Source organism: Anomaloglossus baeobatrachus, chromosome 12, assembly GCF_048569485.1.
Source record: "Anomaloglossus baeobatrachus isolate aAnoBae1 chromosome 12, aAnoBae1.hap1, whole genome shotgun sequence".
In the NCBI taxonomy this organism is placed as follows: Eukaryota; Metazoa; Chordata; class Amphibia; order Anura; family Aromobatidae; genus Anomaloglossus; species Anomaloglossus baeobatrachus.
The window spans coordinates 9,331,487-9,351,502 of NC_134364.1; the positions used below are offsets into that span (position 1 = coordinate 9,331,487).

Sequence of the window (20,016 nt, forward strand, 5' to 3'; positions counted from 1 at the left end):
ATCCATCACCAGAGATCAGCAGTGACATCACTGAGAACACCTCCTATCCATCACCAGAGATCAGCGGTGAAATCACTGAGAACACCTCCTATCCATCACCAGAGATCAGCGGTGACATCACTGAGAACACCTCCTATCCATCACCAGAGATCAGCAGTGACATCACTGAGAACACCGCCTATCCATCACCAGAGATCAGCAGTGACATCACTGAGAACACCTCCTATCCATCACCAGAGATCAGCGGTGACATCACTGAGAACACCTCCTATCCATCACCAGAGATCAGCAGTGACATCACTGAGAACACCTCCTATCCATCACCAGAGATCAGCAGTGACATCACTGAGAACACCTCCTATCCATCACCAGAGATCAGCGGTGACATCACTGAGAACACCGCCTATCCATCACCAGAGATCAGCAGTGACATCACTGAGAACACCTCCTATCCATCACCAGAGATCAGCGGTGACATCACTGAGAACACCTCCTATCCATCACCAGAGATCAGCAGTGACATCACTGAGAACACCTCCTATCCATCACCAGAGATCAGCGGTGACATCACTGAGAACACCTCCTATCCATCACCAGAGATCAGCGGTGACATCACTGAGAACACCGCCTATCCATCACCAGAGATCAGCAGTGACATCACTGAGAACACCTCCTATCCATCACCAGAGATCAGCGGTGACATCACTGAGAACACCGCCTATCCATCACCAGAGATCAGCAGTGACATCACTGAGAACACCTCCTATCCATCACCAGAGATCAGCGGTGACATCACTGAGAACACCGCCTATCCATCACCAGAGATCAGCGGTGACATCACTGAGAACACCGCCTATCCATCACCAGAGATCAGCGGTGACATCACTGAGAACACCGCCTATCCATCACCAGAGATCAGCGGTGACATCACTGAGAACACCTCCTATCCATCACCAGAGATCAGCGGTGACATCACTGAGAACAGCTCCTATCCATCACCAGAGATCAGCGGTGACATCACTGAGAACAGCTCCTATCCATCACCAGAGATCAGCGGTGACATCACTGAGAACACCTCCTATCCATCACCAGAGATTAGCGGTGACATCACTGAGAACACCTCCTATCCATCACCAGAGATCAGCAGTGTCATTACTGAGAACACCTCCTATCCATCACCAGAGATCAGCAGTGTCATCACTGAGAACACCTCCTATCCATCACCAGAGATCAGCAGTGACATCACTGAGAACATCTCCTATCCATCACCAGAGATCAGCGGTGACATCACTGAGAACACCTCCTATCCATCACCAGAGATCAGCGGTGACATCACTGAGAACACCTCCTATCCATCACCAGAGATCAGCGGTGACATCACTGAGAACACCTCCTATCCATCACCAGAGATCAGCGGTGACATCACTGAGAACACCTCCTATCCATCACCAGAGATCAGCGGTGACATCATTGAGAACACCTCCTATCCATCACCAGAGATCAGCAGTGACATCACTGAGAACACCTCCTATCCATCACCAGAGATCAGCGGTGACATCACTGAGAACACCGCCTATCCATCACCAGAGATCAGCGGTGACATCACTGAGAACACCTCCTATCCATCACCAGAGGTGACATCACTGATAACACCTCCTATCCATCACCAGAGGTGACATCACTGAGAACACCTCCTATCCATCCCCAGAGATCAGCGGTGACATCACTGAGAACACCTCCTATCCATCACCAGAGATCAACAGTGACATCACTGAGAACACCGCCTATCCATCACCAGAGATCAGCGGTGACATCACTGAGAACACCTCCTATCCATCACCAGAGATCAGCAGTGACATCACTGAGAACACCGCCTATCCATCACCAGAGATCAGCAGTGACATCACTGAGAACACCTCCTATCCATCACCAGAGATCAGCAGTGACATCACTGAGAACACCTCCTATCCATCACCAGAGATCAGCAGTGACATCATTGAGAACACCTCCTATCCATCACCAGAGATCAGCGGTGACATCATTGAGAACACCTCCTATCCATCACCAGAGATCAGCGGTGACATCACTGAGAACACCGCCTATCCATCACCAGAGATCAGCAGTGACATCACTGAGAACACCTCCTATCCATCACCAGAGATCAGCGGTGACATCACTGAGAACACCGCCTATCCATCACCAGAGATCAGCGGTGACATCACTGAGAACACCTCCTATCCTTCACCAGAGATCAGCGGTGACATCACTGAGAACACCGCCTATCCATCACCAGAGATCAGCAGTGACATCACTGAGAACACCACCTATCCATCACCAGAGATCAGCGGTGACATCACCGAGAACACCGCCTATCCATCACCAGAGATCAGCAGTGACATCACTGAGAACACCTCCTATCCATCACCAGAGATCAGCGGTGACATCACTGAGAACACCTCCTATCCATCACCAGAGATCAGCGGTGACATCACTGAGAACACCGCCTATCCATCACCAGAGATCAGCGGTGACATCACTGAGAACACCTCCTATCCATCACCAGAGATCAGCAGTGACATCACTGAGAACACCGCCTATCCATCACCAGAGATCAGCGGTGACATCACTGAGAACACTTCCTATCCATCACCAGAGATCAGCAGTGACATCACTGAGAACACCTCCTATCCATCACCAGAGATCAGCGGTGACATCACTGAGAACACCGCCTATCCATCACCAGAGATCAGCGGTGACATCACTGAGAACACCTCCTATCCATCACCAGAGATCAGCGGTGACATCACTGAGAACACCTCCTATCCATCACCAGAGATCAGCAGTGACATCACTGAGAACACCGCCTATCCATCACCAGAGATCAGCGGTGACATCACTGAACGCCGCCTATCCATCACCAGAGATCAGCGGTGACATCACTGAGAACACCTCCTATCCATCACCAGAGATCAGCGGTGACATCACTGAGAACACCTCCTATCCATCACCAGAGATCAGCGGTGACCTCACTGAGAACACCTCCTATCCATCACCAGAGATCAGCGGTGACCTCACTGAGAACACCTCCTATCCATCACCAGAGATCAGCGGTGACATCACTGAGAACACCACCTATCCATCACCAGAGATCAGCGGTGACATCACTGAGAACACCTCCTATCCATCACCAGAGATCAGCGGTGACATCACTGAGAACACCTCCTATCCATCACCAGAGATCAGCAGAGACATCACTGAGGACACCTCCTATCCATCACCAGAGATCAGCGGTGACATCACTGAATGCCGCCTGTCCTTTGAGCGGTTAGGAATATACTTTCAGACATGGCGGACCCCGCAGCTGTATACACACCAGTCCTCTTCACAGTTATATACTCTGCGGTGTATAAGGTTTCGGCTGTAGAACCTGCAGAACAAGTTCATCACTATGGCAACAAATGACTCAACTGTCAGTGCAAGATGGCGGTGCGGAGGGTGGAGGCGCGGAGGGTGGAGGCCGCAGTCTTGGCCTCGGTCCTCAGGATCATGTGATCTCTGCTAGAAAGCGGGAATGAGGAAATTAGTAAATATTTATGGTGCAGATTACTGATACACGGTTGTTACGTTGTATCTCGCACGGTCACCAGGGGGCGCCGCAGGTTCAGGTCTCTTCTTTTTTTCTGCACCTGGACAAGCAGAATGAGACACTCTCACCTCTGCACCCAGCTTTCCTGTAGCCCTGCATGACAAGTCTGCAGCACAGATCAGTCACCTGCCAGATGTTGCTAAACTACAACTCCCAGCATGACATAGCCACAGGATGTTATCAGGGCATGCTGGGAGTTGTAGTTTAACAACCTATAAACTGAATACATCTATATACAGTCGGACTTGCCGTCACCCATCTTTCCCGGCAGCGGATCGGCGATTTTATGGTCGGGGTCTTATCATTTCTCACCAGTAGGTATAATATTGCGAGGAATGGGTGTGCGCCCTGAGGAGGGGAAGGGGCGGCCGCGCTGTCAGATCGGAGCCGTATACAAAACGCGCTTTACACGCTGGGCCGCGTCCATTTTTTCTTTTTTTGTCTTCATCGTTCCATTTCCAGGATCCGTTATGGAAGGGCCGGCGCGTTTCCAGCCTTGTGGCATGAAGTGCGATTGCAGCCGGGTCAGTGATCACCAGGACAATAGCTGGAGCCGCCGCACACAAAAAGGTGAACAATCTGCTCCGCCAGCCGGGGACCACCGCTGCTGCCCCTCGCCAGAGGCGCGACGCTGATCGCTTGTGACAAGAGGCATTTGTAATCGCGGCTCAGTGAAAGGCGCACAGTCATCTATTGTGCGGGGCAGGAAGGGAAGGGGCGCTCGCATTGTCCGCGGCCAACCAAAAAACCCCGCTACATCCATGACCTCCTTTCCTCTCTGCTAATGGAAAGCGAATTACGGGCATCGAGCCCGGAGCAGGGGGCAAACAAAGCGATATATACTGTATATATATATATATGTGTAGTGTGGCCTCCGGGAAGACCCCTGCCGAGGAGCAGATGAAGACTCCGCACAAAAAACACCCGAAGAAGAGTCTCGGGTCGCCCCACAAGTCTCCAGCAGCCGGCGGCTGTAGACTGATATTTTTGGGGTGCGGTGACTATTTGGGGGGGTTGCCTTCTGCGCTTGGTAACACAATCCGGCTGGTAAAGGCCGGAGCAGCAGGAACCGCCATCGCTGATGTACTTAATATTGTATTAGTGCTGGCGTATCGGAGGCCTCCGCGGGGACCTGTCTCATTCCCAGCGCTCGCCCACTTAACGTGCGGTGTGATCGATAGAGCGCCAGGCGGAGGGATAACGCTGCGCCTATCATCTGCCGCAGCCGTCAGGAGGAATAGCACCAGATAAGCCCTGACGAGCCATCACACAGCTATAAATAGACGATCGCAATGTCAGAAGACGCCGGAGACATGGCAGCAGAGCCGGATGTATGGACGGCGAGGAAACCCCGAGCGCAGAGCAAAACACCCCGAGAGCAGAGCAACACCCCGAGAGCAGAGCCGGATGTATGGACGGCGAGGAAACAGCGGCGGCATCACCGAACCCCGAACAGCACGGCAAACCCCGAGAGCAGAGCAACATCCCGAGAGCAGAGCCGGATGTATGGACGGCGAGGAAACAGCGGCGGCATCACCGAACCCCGAACAGCATGGCAAACCCAGAGAGCAGAGCAACACCCGCGCGCAGAGCAACACCCCGAGAGCAGAGCAACACCCCAAGAGCAGAGCCGGATGTATGGACGGCGAGGAAACAGCGGCTGGATCACCGAACCCCCGAGCGCAGAGCAACACCCCGAGAGCAGAGCAACACCCCGCGCGCAGAGCAACACCCCGAGAGCAGAGCCGGATGTACGGACGGCGAGGAAACAGCGGCGGCATCACCAAACCCCGAAAAGCACGGCAAACCCCGAGAGCAGAGCAACACCCTGCGCGCAGAGCAACACCCTGAACAGCACGGCAAACCCCGCGCGCAGAGCAACACCCCGAGCGCAGAGCAACACCCCGAGCGCAGAGCAACACCCCGAGCGCAGAGCAACACCCCGAGCGCAGAGCAACACCCCGAGCGCAGAGCAACACCCGAGCGCAGAGCAACACCCCGAGCGCAGAGCAACACCCCGAGCGCAGAGCAACAACCCGAGAGCAGAGCAACACCCCGAGAGCAGAGCAACACCCCGAGAGCAGAGCAACACTCCGAGCGCAGAGCAACATCCCGAGAGCAGAGCAACATCCCGAGCGCAGAGCAACATCCCGAGCGCAGAGCAACATCCCGAGCGCAGAGCAAACCACAAGTGCAGAGCGTAACAAACCCGAGTGCAGAGCAAACCCCAAACAGCACGGCAAACCCCTGGGTCTCCGTGTACGGGGTGGTAGGTGGGGGAGGGGCAGCGACGGTTTGGACAGGGGCCGGGGGCAGGCGCTGCCGAGTGACATCTTTCAGCAGCTGAGTAGGAAAGTAGAAGACACAAACCGGTTTGGCTCTTCATGTCCGGGCACGAGAGACTCACATCTGGTAAAGTCTGAATTATTCACCCCCCACCCAGCGCCCAATGCAGGTCACATGACCCGCGAGGAGCCCTCCAGGGTGGGTACGGCGCCATCACCCAGCTTTCAGCTGTGCTCTGGCCGACAGACGCGCTGTTTTTGGCGCTCCGTCCACCGGCGGCTGCGACATCATTACTCCTGAATAAGTGAAGTAAATACAGGACGGCTCCTCCGAGCGGCGGCGGTGGCTACGGAGCAGGAATCCGGCCTCCTCCGAGCGGCGGCGGTGGCTACGGAGCAGGAATCCGGCCTCCTCCGAGCGGCGGCGGTGGCTGCGGAGCAGGAATCCGGCCTCCTCCGAGCGGCGGCGGTGGCTACGGAGCAGGAATCCGGCCTCCTCCGAGCGGCGGCGGTGGCTACGGAGCAGGAATCCGGCCTCCTCCGAGCGGCGGCGGTGGCTGCGGAGCAGGAATCCGGCCTCCTCCGAGCGGCGGTGGTGGCTGCGGAGCAGGAATCCGGCCTCCTCCGAGCGGCGGCGCTGGCTGCGGAGCAGGAATCCGGCCTCCTCCGAGCGGTGGCGGTGGCTACGGAGCAGGAATCGGCCTCCTCCGAGCGGCGGCGGTGGCTGTGGAGCAGGAATCCGGCCTCGTGTCAACTATGTCCGGACAAGAGAAAATAAGAGACTGAAACTGGAGGCGCTGGCCTCACCGCCGGACGGGCCGGGTGTGTGTGGGGGGGACCCAGCGCCCCGAGACATGAAGGTCAAGTGTTCACTGAGCCCTCCGAAATAGAGGAACACAACCCTCACCATCCTGAGGAGAAGGGAGGCGTCACCCCACTAATCAGCACAATCCGACTACACAGGGGTTGTGTGTAGTCTGTAACCACGGCAACACAATGCATCATGGGAGCTGTGTACATAAAACAACATGGACAGAGGATCCAATACCATTTACACAGAGGCTTCATTTTTATTTTCCGAGCACAGAATTGTCACTCGCAGCCGCAGCAAACACCTCCGAGACGGGCGCGAGGGAATGAACCCCAAATATCCATCTAACCCCACAAGTCTCAGGGCGGACGGGCGACCACATCGTGTGTATGGGGGATTCCTGACTATATCCTGAGCCTGGGGGTCCAGCGGGGGGAGGACAGAGGGGAGGAGAGAGGGGCATCCAGCGGGGAGAGGACAGAGGGGAGGAGAGAGGGGCGTCCAGCAGGGGGAGGACAGAGGGGAGGAGAGAGGGGCGTCCAGCGGGGAGGAGAGAGGGGCGTCCAGCGGGGGGAGGACAGAGGGGAGGAGAGAGGGGCGTCCAGCGGGGGGAGGACAGAGGGGAGGAGAGAGGGGCGTCCAGCAGGGGAGGACAGAGGGGAGGAGAGAGGGGGCGTCCAGCGGGGGGAGGACAGAGGGGAGGAGGGAGGGGAGGACAGAGGGGAGGAGGGAGGGGCGTCAGCGGGGGGAGGACAGAGGGGCATCCAGCGGGGGGAGGGCAGAGGGGAGGAGAGAGGGGCGTCCAGCGGGGGGAGGACAGAGGGGCGTCCAGCGGGGGGGAGGGCAGAGGGGAGGAGAGAGGGGCGTCCAGCGGGGGGAGGACAGAGGGGCGTCCAGCGGGGGGGAGGGCAGAGGGGCGTCCAGCGGGGGGAGGAAAGAGGGGCGTCCAGCGGGGGGAGGAAAGAGGGGCGTCCAGCGGGGGGAGGAAAGAGGGGCGTCCAGCGGGGGGAGGACAGAGGGGCGTCCAGCGGGGGGAGGACAGAGGGGAGGAGAGAGGGGCGTCCAGCGGGGGGAAGACAGAGGGGAGGAGAGAGGGGTGTGCAGCGGGGGGAGGACAGAGGGGAAGAGAGAGGGGCATCCAGCAGGGAGAGGACAGAGGGGAGGAGAGAGGGGCGTCCAGCGGGGGAAGGACAGAGGGGAGGAGAGAGGGGCGTCCAGCGGGGGGAGGACAGAGGGGAGGAGAGAGGGGAGGAGAGAGGGGCATCCAGCGGGGGGAGGACAGAGGGGAGGAGAGAGAGGGGCGTCCAGCGGGGGGAGGACAGAGGGGAGGAGAGAGGGGCGTCCAGCGGGGGGAGGACAGAGGGGAGGAGAGAGGGGCGTCCAGCGGGGGGGGAGGACAGAGGGGAGGAGAGAGGGGCGTCCAGCGGGGGAGGACAGAGGGGAGGAGAGAGGGGCGTCCAGCAGGGGGAGGACAGAGGGGAGGAGAGAGGGGCGTCCAGCGGGGAGAGGACAGAGGGGAGGAGAGAGGGGCGTCCAGCGGGGGGAGGACAGAGGGGAGGAGAGAGGGGCGTCCAGCGGGGGGAGGACAGAGGGGAGGAGAGAGGGGCGTCCAGCGGGGGAGGACAGAGGGGAGGAGAGAGGGGCGTCCAGCGGGGGAGGACAGAGGGGAGGAGAGAGGGGGGCGTCCAGCGGGGGGAGGACAGAGGGGAGGAGAGAGGGAGGACAGAGGGGAGGAGGGAGGGGCGTCCAGCGGGGGGAGGACAGAGGGGCATCCAGCGGGGGGAGGGCAGAGGGGAGGAGAGAGGGGCGTCCAGCGGGGGGAGGACAGAGGGGCGTCCAGCGGGGGGGAGGGCAGAGGGGAGGAGAGAGGGGCGTCCAGCGGGGGGAGGACAGAGGGGCGTCCAGCGGGGGGGAGGGCAGAGGGGCGTCCAGCGGGGGGAGGAAAGAGGGGCCGTCCAGCGGGGGAGGAAAGAGGGGCGTCCAGCGGGGGGAGGAAAGAGGGGCGTCCAGCGGGGGGAGGACAGAGGGGCGTCCAGCGGGGGGAGGACAGAGGGAGGAGAGAGGGGCGTCCAGCGGGGGGAAGACAGAGGGAGGAGAGAGGGGTGTGCAGCGGGGGGAGGACAGAGGGGAAGAGAGAGGGGCATCCAGCAGGGAGAGGACAGAGGGGAGGAGAGAGGGGCATCCAGCGGGGGGAGGACAGAGGGGAGGAGAGAGGGGCATCCAGCGGGGGGAGGACAGAGGGGAGGAGAGAGGGGCATCCAGCGGGGGAGAGGACAGAGGGGAGGAGAGAGGGGCGTCCAGCGGGGGGAGGACAGAGGAGAGGAGAGAGGGGAGGAGAGAGGGGCATCCAGCGGGGGGAGGACAGAGGGGAGGAGAGAGGGGCGTCCAGCGGGGGAGGACAGAGGGGAGGAGAGAGGGGCGTCCAGCGGGGGGAGGACAGAGGGGAGGAGAGAGGGGCGTCCAGCGGGGGGAGGACAGAGGGGAGGAGAGAGGGGCGTCCAGCGGGGGGAGGACAGAGGGGAGGAGAGAGGGGCGTCCAGCGGGGGGAGGACAGAGGGGAGGAGAGAGGGGCGTCCAGCGGGGGAGGACAGAGGGGAGGAGAGAGGGGCATCCAGTGGGGGGAGTACAGAGGGGAGAGAGAGAGGGGCATCCAGCGGGGGGAGGACAGAGGGGAGGAGAGAGGGGCATCCAGCGGGGGAAGGACAGAGGGGAGGAGAGAGGGGCGTCCAGCGGGGGGCGGACAGAGGGGAGAGAGAGGGGCGTCCAGCGGGGGCGGACAGAGGGGAGGAGAGAGGGGCGTCCAGCGGGTGGAGGACAGAGGGGAGAAGAGAGGGGCATCCAGCGGGGGGAGGACAAAGGGGAGGAGAGAGGGGCATCCAGCGGGGGGAAAACAGAGAGGGAAAGATATATGGGGTCCAGAGGGGAAGGATAAAGGGGGTTCTCTAGAGAGGAGGTCAAAAAGGGGTTCTCTAGAGAAAAGGTAAAGGAAAAAAAAAGGAGGGGTGTCTCTAGAGAAGTCTCTAGAGAGGAGGTCTAAAAAGAGGGGGTCTCTAGAGAGGAGATAAAAAAAAGGGGGTCCCTAGAGAGGAGGAGATAACAAAAGGGGCCCTCTAGAGAGGAGGTACAAAAAAGAGGTCTCTAGAAAAAAAAAGGTCAAAAAAAAAAAAGAAAAAGAGGGGGGGGTCTCTAGAAAGGAGGTAAAAAAAAAAAAAAGGGGGGGGGGGGTCTCTAGAGAGGAGATAAGAAAAGGGGGTGTCTCTAGAGAGCGGGTCAAAAAGGGGGGTCTCTAGAGAGCAGGTCAAAAAGGGGATCTCTAGAGAACAGGTAAAAAGGGGGGTCTCTAGAGAGGTCAAAAAGGGGGGTCTCCAGAGAGGAGTAAAAAAAGGGGGGTATCTAAAAGAAAAGGCAAAAAGGGGGGGGTCTCCAGAAAAGAGGACAAAGGGGGTCTAGAGAGGGTCAGAGTCCTGTAAGGGGCAGCAGCAGATGGATTTGGAGGTGCAGAGTCCACACATGGTCTGTACGGCTGGACAGAGGAGGGGGCACTGAGGGTCTGATCTGAACGGGAGCGCAGTGAAATCAGGGGGTCTGGAGGGGGTGATGGGGCGCAGCTTTATGTGTATGAAGGACAAGGAGCCATGATGTGAGGTCACCATCTGGATAAATGTGCAGATAATCTTCCGTCTGGGCCAGTAAGGGTTAACGCTGCGGCCCGCGGGATGAGGGCATCAGATTGCAGGTAATCGCGGTCTACACACCTAGCATTTACACAGCCGCGTGCTTTCACCCTGTAATTTGCGGCCACACTCATGGTTGCTACGGCAACCAAAGTGCGCCACTAAACTTTATCCTGTTTGGTTAGGAGGTGGGAGCGGAGGCTTTGTGCTTCCAGGACCCAGCACAATGGGCCGCAGATCTCCCGACAACCCCACACCGCGAGAAAGAAACCGTGTAACCCTTAAAGGGCTGATCACCCCAATGTGGGCCGTGAACCCCGACCTGTGACCTCTCCGATCAGCCACGCGTGGACGTGCGCAGCCAATCCCCGGTCATCCTACAGTATTATTTATGGATATTAATGTCAGCGCCAGTAACGTGGAGGCCGCTAATAGACGGCACCGCTAATAGACGGCACCGCTAATAGACGGCACTGCTCCTGGATTCATGGCCGGGGCGCCCTGGAGCGGAGCCGTCTGCACCGGGGATTTCACCTTGTTCTTTCTACATTTACTCGATCTGCTCAGAAACATCAGCAACACAAACGCTATAAGAAAGTCGGAGAAGACAGAAGAAGGCGATTCGCCATGACAGCGGCGGCTCCATCTCCGGGGGCTCGGGACGGCAGCGGGAAGTCTCTTACCTTGAAGCAAAGCTCCGTTTTTCTTGAAGAAGCTGCTTCCGGGCCACAGAGGAGGGACCGATGTGCTGCGGAGAGAAGAGAAACAAGGGGTCAGTGCTGCAGATCGGATGGTGGAGCGCTGCGGCTCCTTCACATGATCGGATGACGGAGAAGACGCAGATCGGATGGTGGAGCGCTGCGGCTCCTTCACATGATCGGATGGTGGAGTAGACGCAGATCGGATGGTGGAGCGCTGCAGCTCCTTCACATGATCGGATGACAGAAGAGGCAGATCGGATGATGGAGCGCTGCGGCTCCTTCACATGATCGGATGACGGAGAAGACGCAGATCGGATGGTGGAGCGCTGCGGCTCCTTCACATGATCGGATGACAGAAGAGGCAGATCGGATGATGGAGCGCTGCGGCTCCTTCACATGATCGGATGACGGAGAAGACGCAGATCGGATGGTGGAGCGCTGCGGCTCCTTCACATGATCGGATGACAGAAGAGGCAGATCGGATGGTGGAGTGCTGCGGCTCCTTCACATGATTGGATGACGGAGAAGACGCAGATCGGATGGTGGAGTGCTGCGGCTCCTTCACATGATCGGATGATGGAGTAGACGCAGATCGGATGGTGGAGCGCTGCGGCTCCTTCACATGATCGGATGACGGAGAAGACGCAGATCGGATGGTGGAGTGCTGCGGTTCCTTCACATGATTGGATGACGGAGAAGACGCAGATCGGATGGTGGAGCGCTGCGGCTCCTTCACATGATCAGATGACAGAAGAGGCAGATCGGATGATGGAGCGCTGCGGCTCCTTCACATGATTGGATGACGGAGAAGACGCAGATCGGATGGTGGAGCGCTGCGGCTCCTTCACATGATCGGATGACGGAGAAGACGCAGATCGGATGGTGGAGCGCTGCGGCTCCTTCACATGATCGGATGATGGAGTAGACGCAGATCGGATGGTGGAGCGCTGCGGCTCCTTCACATGATCGGATGACGGAGAAGACACAGATCGGATGGTGGAGCGCTGCGGCTCCTTCACATGATCGGATGACGGAGAAGACGCAGATCGGATAGTGGAGCGCTGCGGCTCCTTCACACGATCGGATGACGGAGAAGACGCAGATCAGAACACAATCTGTAGCGGATACATTGTATCCAGAAGGTGCATTGTGCAGTAACCGAGGGCAACAGAAACCAAGAAGGACATGTTGATACATTAAGGTTTTTTTGGCTACGATTTTCCAAAAATGTAGTTGTTTTTTTTTTTAGAAGAGCAGCCGTTGTATGATCTTCCATGGGAAGAGTGTCCTTGCTGCCTCCAGCAGGGTGACAATGTCACTGGTGTCCGGAGCGTCTCCGGCTCTGGGAAAGCTGGGTGGTGACGTTTCCTAGTCATGCAGAGGTGTGGGGACATAAGGAGGCAGCCGGGCCGCTCGGCAGTCCTCAGCCACGGTTGTATTCGCAGCCATATTGGTTGCCACCCAGCTTTCCAAAGAGCCTTTTTTCGGTTGGTACGGATCAGTGTCACGATGGGCAGATCTCGCCGCTCGTCTCCTCGGAGGGGCGGCCATTTACACACGTGTCCCGGCACTCGCTACTTTCGGACATTGAAATTGCTCTTTATGGGTGTAACGACCCCAGAAGTGGGGACCATCAGGAGTCACAATGGCCCCGGCCGCAGCCCCTCCCCGCCACACTCCAGGAGAATGGGGAAGGATGGGAGACTCCAGAGCCCATTCACCGCGAGGCAGCAACCAACAAAGGGCATCTTGACCCACACAAAGGCGTCTATGGCAGGGTCCGCAACCGGCAGGGACCGCCACAATCCAGCGTCACCAGGAGAACAAATTACTCCGCTGATCACCGATTCATCAGATCCAGTCTCCTATTCATTATATTCTAGCAGTTAGTGGCTCCGGGGCAGTAATGGGCGTCAGACCGCAGATCTCCGGGACAGTAATGGGTGTCAGACCGCAGATCTCCGGGACAGTAATGGGTGTCAGACCGCAGATCTCCGGGGCAGTAATGGGCGTCAGACCGCAGATCTCCGGGGCAGTAATGGGTGTCAGACCGCAGATCTCCGGGGCAGTAATGGGCGTCAGACCGCAGCTCTCCGGGGCAGTAATGGGTGTCAGACCGCAGATCTCCGGGGCAGTAATGGGTGTCAGACCGCAGATCTCCGGGGCAGTAATGGGTGTCAGACCGCAGATCTCCGGGGCAGTAATGGGTGTCAGACCGCAGATCTCCGGGGCAGTAATGGGTGTCAGACCGCAGATCTCCGGGGCAGTAATGGGTGTCAGACCGCAGATCTCCGGGGCAGTAATGGGTGTCAGACCGCAGATCTCCGGGGCAGTAATGGGCGTCAGACCGCAGATCTCCGGGGCAGTAATGGGCGTCAGACCGCAGATCTCCGGGGCAGTAATGGGCGTCAGACCGCAGATCTCCGGGGCAGTAATGGGCGTCAGACCGCAGATCTCCGGGGCAGTAATGGGCGTCAGACCGCAGATCTCCGGGGCAGTAATGGGTGTCAGGCTGCAGATCTCCGGGGCAGTAATGGGTGTCAGACCGCAGATCTCCGGGGCAGTAATGGGTGTCAGACCGCAGATCTCCGGGGCAGTAATGGGTGTCAGACCGCAGATCTCCGGGGCAGTAATGGGCGTCAGACCGCAGATCTCCGGGACAGTAATGGGTGTCAGACCGCAGATCTCCGGGGCAGTAATGGGTGTCAGACCGCAGCTCTCCGGGGCAGTAATGGGCGTCAGACCGCAGATCTCCGGGGCAGTAATGGGTGTCAGACCGCAGATCTCCGGGACAGTAATGGGTGTCAGACCGCAGATCTCCGGGGCAGTAATGGGCGTCAGACCGCAGATCTCCGGGGCAGTAATGGGTGTCAGACCGCAGATCTCCGGGGCAGTAATGGGCGTCAGACCGCAGCTCTCCGGGGCAGTAATGGGTGTCAGACCGCAGATCTCCGGGGCAGTAATGGGTGTCAGACCGCAGATCTCCGGGGCAGTAATGGGTGTCAGACCGCAGATCTCCGGGGCAGTAATGGGTGTCAGACCGCAGATCTCCGGGGCAGTAATGGGTGTCAGACCGCAGATCTCCGGGGCAGTAATGGGTGTCAGACCGCAGATCTCCGGGGCAGTAATGGGTGTCAGACCGCAGATCTCCGGGGCAGTAATGGGCGTCAGACCGCAGATCTCCGGGGCAGTAATGGGCGTCAGACCGCAGATCTCCGGGGCAGTAATGGGCGTCAGACCGCAGATCTCCGGGGCAGTAATGGGCGTCAGACCGCAGATCTCCGGGGCAGTAATGGGCGTCAGACCGCAGATCTCCGGGGCAGTAATGGGTGTCAGGCTGCAGATCTCCGGGGCAGTAATGGGTGTCAGACCGCAGATCTCCGGGGCAGTAATGGGCGTCAGACCGCAGATCTCCGGGGCAGTAATGGGCGTCAGACCGCAGATCTCCGGGGCAGTAATGGGTGTCAGGCTGCAGATCTCCGGGGCAGTAATGGGTGTCAGACCGCAGATCTCCGGGGCAGTAATGGGTGTCAGACCGCAGATCTCCGGGGCAGTAATGGGTGTCAGACCGCAGATCTCCGGGGCAGTAATGGGTGTCAGACCGCAGATCCCCGGGGCAGTAATGGGCGTCAGACCGCAGATCTCCGGGGCAGTAATGGGCGTCAGACCGCAGATCTCCGGGGCAGTAATGGGTGTCAGACCGCAGATCTCTGGGGCAGTAATGGGTGTCAGACCGCAGATCTCCGGGGCAGTAATGGGTGTCAGACCGCAGATCTCCGGGGCAGTAATGGGTGTCAGACCGCAGCTCTCCGGGGCAGTAATGGGTGTCAGACCGCAGCTCTCCGGGGCAGTAATGGGTGTCAGACCGCAGATCTCCAGGGCAGTAATGGGTGTCAGACCGCAGATCTCCGGGGCAGTAATGGGCGTCAGACCGCAGATCTCCGGGGCAGTAATGGGCGTCAGTCCGCAGATCTCCGGGGCAGTAATGGGTGTCAGGCTGCAGATCTCCGGGGCAGTAATGGGTGTCAGACCGCAGATCTCCGGGGCATTAATGGGCGTCAGACCGCAGATCTCCGGGGCAGTAATGGGTGTCAGGCTGCAGATCTCCGGGGCAGTAATGGGTGTCAGGAGGCAGATCTCCGGGGCAGTAATGGGCGTCAGACCGCAGATCTCCGGGGCAGTAATGGGTGTCAGGCTGCAGATCTCCGGGGCAGTAATGGGTGTCAGGAGGCAGATCTCCGGGGCAGTAATGGGTGTCAGACCGCAGATCTCCGGGGCAGTAATGGGTGTCAGACCGCAGATCTCCGGGGCAGTAATGGGTGTCAGGCTGCAGATCTCCGGGGCAGTAATGGGCGTCAGACCGCAGATCTCCGGGGCAGTAATGGGTGTCAGACTGCAGATCTCCGGGTGATCGAGTCCATGAGGAGCTCATTTCGGAGAATGCACCATTTTTTTTTACGGGGGCGCTGCTTCATTTATACCAGGGTTGCGTCCTCGTGGCGTTTTTGTGGCGTCTTTTCACATCAGGTGAACGGCCGCGGTGCACAGAGAAGCGGAGTCTTCTCCATAATCCCCCGACTCCGCGCTTTAGGTTTATAGAGGTCTCGCTCCTCCATGCGGTTTCCACAGCTCTACCCTAATGAGGCCATTTAACTAAACGACGTGATTAAAGAGGCCGCCTCGTTACCAGAGACAAATGGAAGTCTGGAAACGTCTGTCTCTGTGGTCCGCGCTAGACCTATAAAAAAGGGTGGTATTGTCAGGAGGGCGCGGGCGCGAGGTCGGCTTATTAGCTGGGATTTATTGCCGACCTCGGAGCTATGGAAACTACCGTCTGCGGCCGTGCCGAGCATCCCATAATACAGACGTCGGGGCCCTTTGATGCCGACTTTATTAGGGTCACTATCCCTTTAAATAAAACCCCCGTGCAGATACATCGACGTGTCTGAGAACGATTATATTTTTATACCGTAAACGAGAAGGAAGTGGTAAACCGCACAGCGCCGCGTCTGCACCGACCCCGGAGTCATGAACTTCTCTATAAACGAGGCCGGACGGCGCTGAGCAAAGGAAACGTAACCAGGCGACGCCGCGGGATACGAGGCAAAAAAGCGGAGGATTCAGCAGCACGCAACGCGCAGCCCGTCTGCTGCCAGGAGCCCGGGACCCGTGTTTATACCGCGGCTGCCAGACTCCGGCTCGGACGGAGCAGCTTCTCTGCTACATTCACAGCGACTGTCAAAACAAGAGGAGCGGCGTCTGCGACCGCGGAAAGAAAAATTATCCTGTTGCCTAGCAACAGTCAACATTGCTGAGTGCAAGAGTCTGGATCGCCGCGGGCCATCTACGTCCTGGAAAGACGTGCGCTTCAAGGTGAAAGTTAGCAAAGCGTCACGGGATAAGAGAGCGACCGCGAGGCAGAGCGCAACCGCGAGGCAGAGAGCGACCGCGAGGCAGAGAGCGCCCGCGAGGCAGAGAGCGACCGCGAGGCAGAGAGCGACCGCGAGGCAGAGAGCGACCGCGAGGCAGAGCGACCGGAGAGCGACCGCGAGGCAGAGAGCGACCGCGAGGCAGAGAGCGACCGCGAGGCAGAGAGCGACCGCGAGGCAGAGAGCGACCGCGAGGCAGAGAGCGACCAGAGAGCGACCGCGAGGCAGAGAGCGACCGCGAGGCAGAGAGCGACCGCGAGGCAGAGAGCGACCGCGAGGCAGAGAGCGACCGGAGAGCGACCGCGAGGCAGAGAGCGACCGCGAGGCACAGAGCGACCGCGAAGCAGAGAGCGACCGCGAGGCAGAGAGCGACCGGAGAGCGACCGCGAGGCAGAGAGCAACCGCGAGGCAGAGAGCGACCGCGAGGCAGAGAGCGCCCGGACAGTGACCGCAAGGCAGAGAGCGACCGCGAGGCAGAGAGCGACCGCGAGGCCGAGAGCGACTGCGAGGCCGAGAGCGCCCGGAGAGCAACCGCGAGGCCGAGAGCGACCGCGAGGCCGAGAGCGACCGCGAGGCCGAGAGCGACCGCGAGGCAGAGAGCGACCGCGAGGCCGAGAGCGACCGCGAGGCCGAGAGCGACCGCGAGGCAGAGAGCGACCGCGAGGCAGAGAGCGACCGCGAGGCAGAGAGGCAGAGAGCGAGCGGGAGGCAGAGAGCGAGTGGGAGGCAAAGAGCGACTGAGAGGCAGAGCACGACCGCAAGGCAGAGAACGATGGGAGGTACAGAGCAAACGGAAGGCAGAGAACGAGCGCCCGGCAGAGAGCGAGCGGGAGGCAGAGAGTGAGCGGGAGGCAGAGAGTGAGCGGGAGGCAGAGAGCGAGCGGGAGGCAGAGAGCGAGCGGGAGGCAGAGAGCGAGCGGGAGGCAGAGAGCGACCGCGAGGTAGAGAGCGACCGCGAGGCAGAGAGCGAACGGGAGGCAGAGAGCGAACGGGAGGCAGAGAGCGAACGGGAGGCAGAGAGCGAACGGGAGGCAGAGAGCGAGCGGGAGGCAGAGAGCGAGCGGGAGGCAGAGAGCGAGCGGGAGGCAGAGAGCGAGCGGGAGGCAGAGAGCGAGCGGGAGGCAGAGAGCGACGAAACAAAGGTGCAAAGAAAACAATGGCGCTGATAACGCAGAGAGACCATTATAGTGTGAACCTGCACAAAACAGCAGAGCGCGTCCGGCTCCTACAGACGGTTCACTACAGGCAGAGATCTGCGCCTGAAGGAATTCATGTGCAGTGGAGAGCGGCCGCGCAGGGTCGGGGTCTGTGCACCCACATACAGCGCGGACAATGGGCGCTCTGTCAATCACTGCACCAATAATACCGCCATCATACACCAGAAACAGGGAGGAGCACACATCATATACACAGAAAAGGGAACCCCAAACATGGCCGTACCCCAAAGACCACTGCATGACTTAGAGACCAAATCACACAGCTCGGCAGACAGTATCACACAGGACAGGATTAGATGCACAGCTCAGCAGACAGTATCACACAGGAGAGGATTAGATACACAGCTCAGCAGACAGTATCACACAGGACAGGATTAGATACACAGCTCAGCAGACAGTATCACACAGGAGAGGATTAGATACACAGCTCAGCAGACAGTATCACACAGGAGAGCATTAGATACACAGCTCAGCAGACAGTATCACACAGGAGAGGATTAGACACACAGCTCAGCAGACAGTATCACACAGGAGAGGATTAGATACACAGCTCAGCAGACAGTATCACACAGGAGAGGATTAGATACACGGCTCAGCAGACAGTATCACACAGGAGAGGATTAGATACACAGCTCAGCAGACAGTATCACACAGGAGAGGATTAGACACACAGCTCAGCAGACAGTATCACACAGGAGAGGATTAGATACATGGCTCAGCAGACAGTATCACACAGGAGAGGATTATATACACAGCTCAGCAGACAGTATCACACAGGAGAGGATTAGATACACAGCTCAGCAGACAGTATCACACAGGACAGGATTAGATACACAGCTCAGCAGACAGTATCACACAGGAGAGGATTAGATACACAGCTCAGCAGACAGTATCACACAGGAGAGGATTAGACACACAGCTCAGCGGACAGTATCACACAGGAGAGGATTAGATACACAGCTCAGCAGACAGTATCACACAGGAGAGGATTAGATACACGGCTCAGCAGACAGTATCACACAGGAGAGGATTAGATACACAGCTCAGCAGACAGTATCACACAGGAGAGGATTAGATACACAGCTCAGCAGACAGTATCACACAGGATAGGATTAGATACACAGCTCAGCAGACAGTATCACACAGGAGAGGATTAGATACACGGCTCAGCACACAGTATCACACAGGAGAGGATTAGATACACAGCTCAGCAGACAGTATCACACAGGAGAGGATTAGATACACGGCTCAGCAGACAGTATCACACAGGAGAGGATTAGATACACGGCTCAGCAGACAGTATCACACAGGAGAGGATTAGATACACAGCTCAGCAGACAGTATCACACAGGATAGGATTAGATACACAGCTCAGCAGACAGTATCACACAGGAGAGGATTAGATACACGGCTCAGCAGACAGTATCACACAGGAGAGGATTAGATACACAGCTCAGCAGACAGTATCACACAGGAGAGGATTAGATACATGGCTCAGCAGACAGTATCACACAGGAGAGGATTAGATACACAGCTCAGCAGACAGTATCACACAGGAGAGGATTAGATACACAGCTCAGCAGACAGTATCACACAGGAGAGGATTAGATACACAGCTCAGCAGACCGTATCACACAGGAGAGGATTAGATACACGGCTCAGCACAGTATCACACAGGATAGGATTAGATACACGGCTCAGCAGACAGTATCACACAGGAGAGGATTAGATACACAGCTCAGCAGACAGTATCACACAGGAGAGGATTAGATACACGGCTCAGCACAGTATCACACAGGAGAGGATTAGATACACAGCTCAGCAGACAGTATCACACAGGAGAGGATTAGATACACAGCTCAGCAGACAGTATCACAGGATAGGATTAGATACACAGCTCAGCACACAGTATCACACAGGAGAGGATTAGATACACAGCTCAGCAGACAGTATCACACAGGAGAGGATTAGATACACGGCTCAGCACAGTATCACACAGGATAGGATTAGATACACGGCTCAGCAGACAGTATCACACAGGAGAGGATTAGATACACAGCTCAGCAGACAGTATCACACAGGAGAGGATTAGATACACGGCTCAGCACAGTATCACACAGGAGAGGATTAGATACACAGCTCAGCAGACAGTATCACACAGGAGAGGATTAGATACACGGCTCAGCAGACAGTATCACACAGGAGAGGATTAGATACACAGCTCAGCAGACAGTATCACACAGGAGAGGATTA

The 20,016-nt window shown here is 58.0% G+C and overlaps 1 protein-coding gene across 3 annotated transcripts in view; it reads right to left on the bottom strand.

The window, feature by feature from the left end:
• The window catches only part of FOXN3 (forkhead box N3), a 188,418-nt gene that overhangs the window by 28,834 nt on the left and 139,568 nt on the right, over positions 1 to 20,016 (bottom strand). For all 3 annotated transcript variants that reach the window (XM_075331144.1, XM_075331143.1, XM_075331145.1), the window contains exon 4: positions 11,100 to 11,164. In XM_075331144.1, coding sequence (XP_075187259.1) covers positions 11,100 to 11,164 — 65 coding nt within the window. The remainder of the gene's footprint in view (positions 1 to 11,099; positions 11,165 to 20,016) is intronic.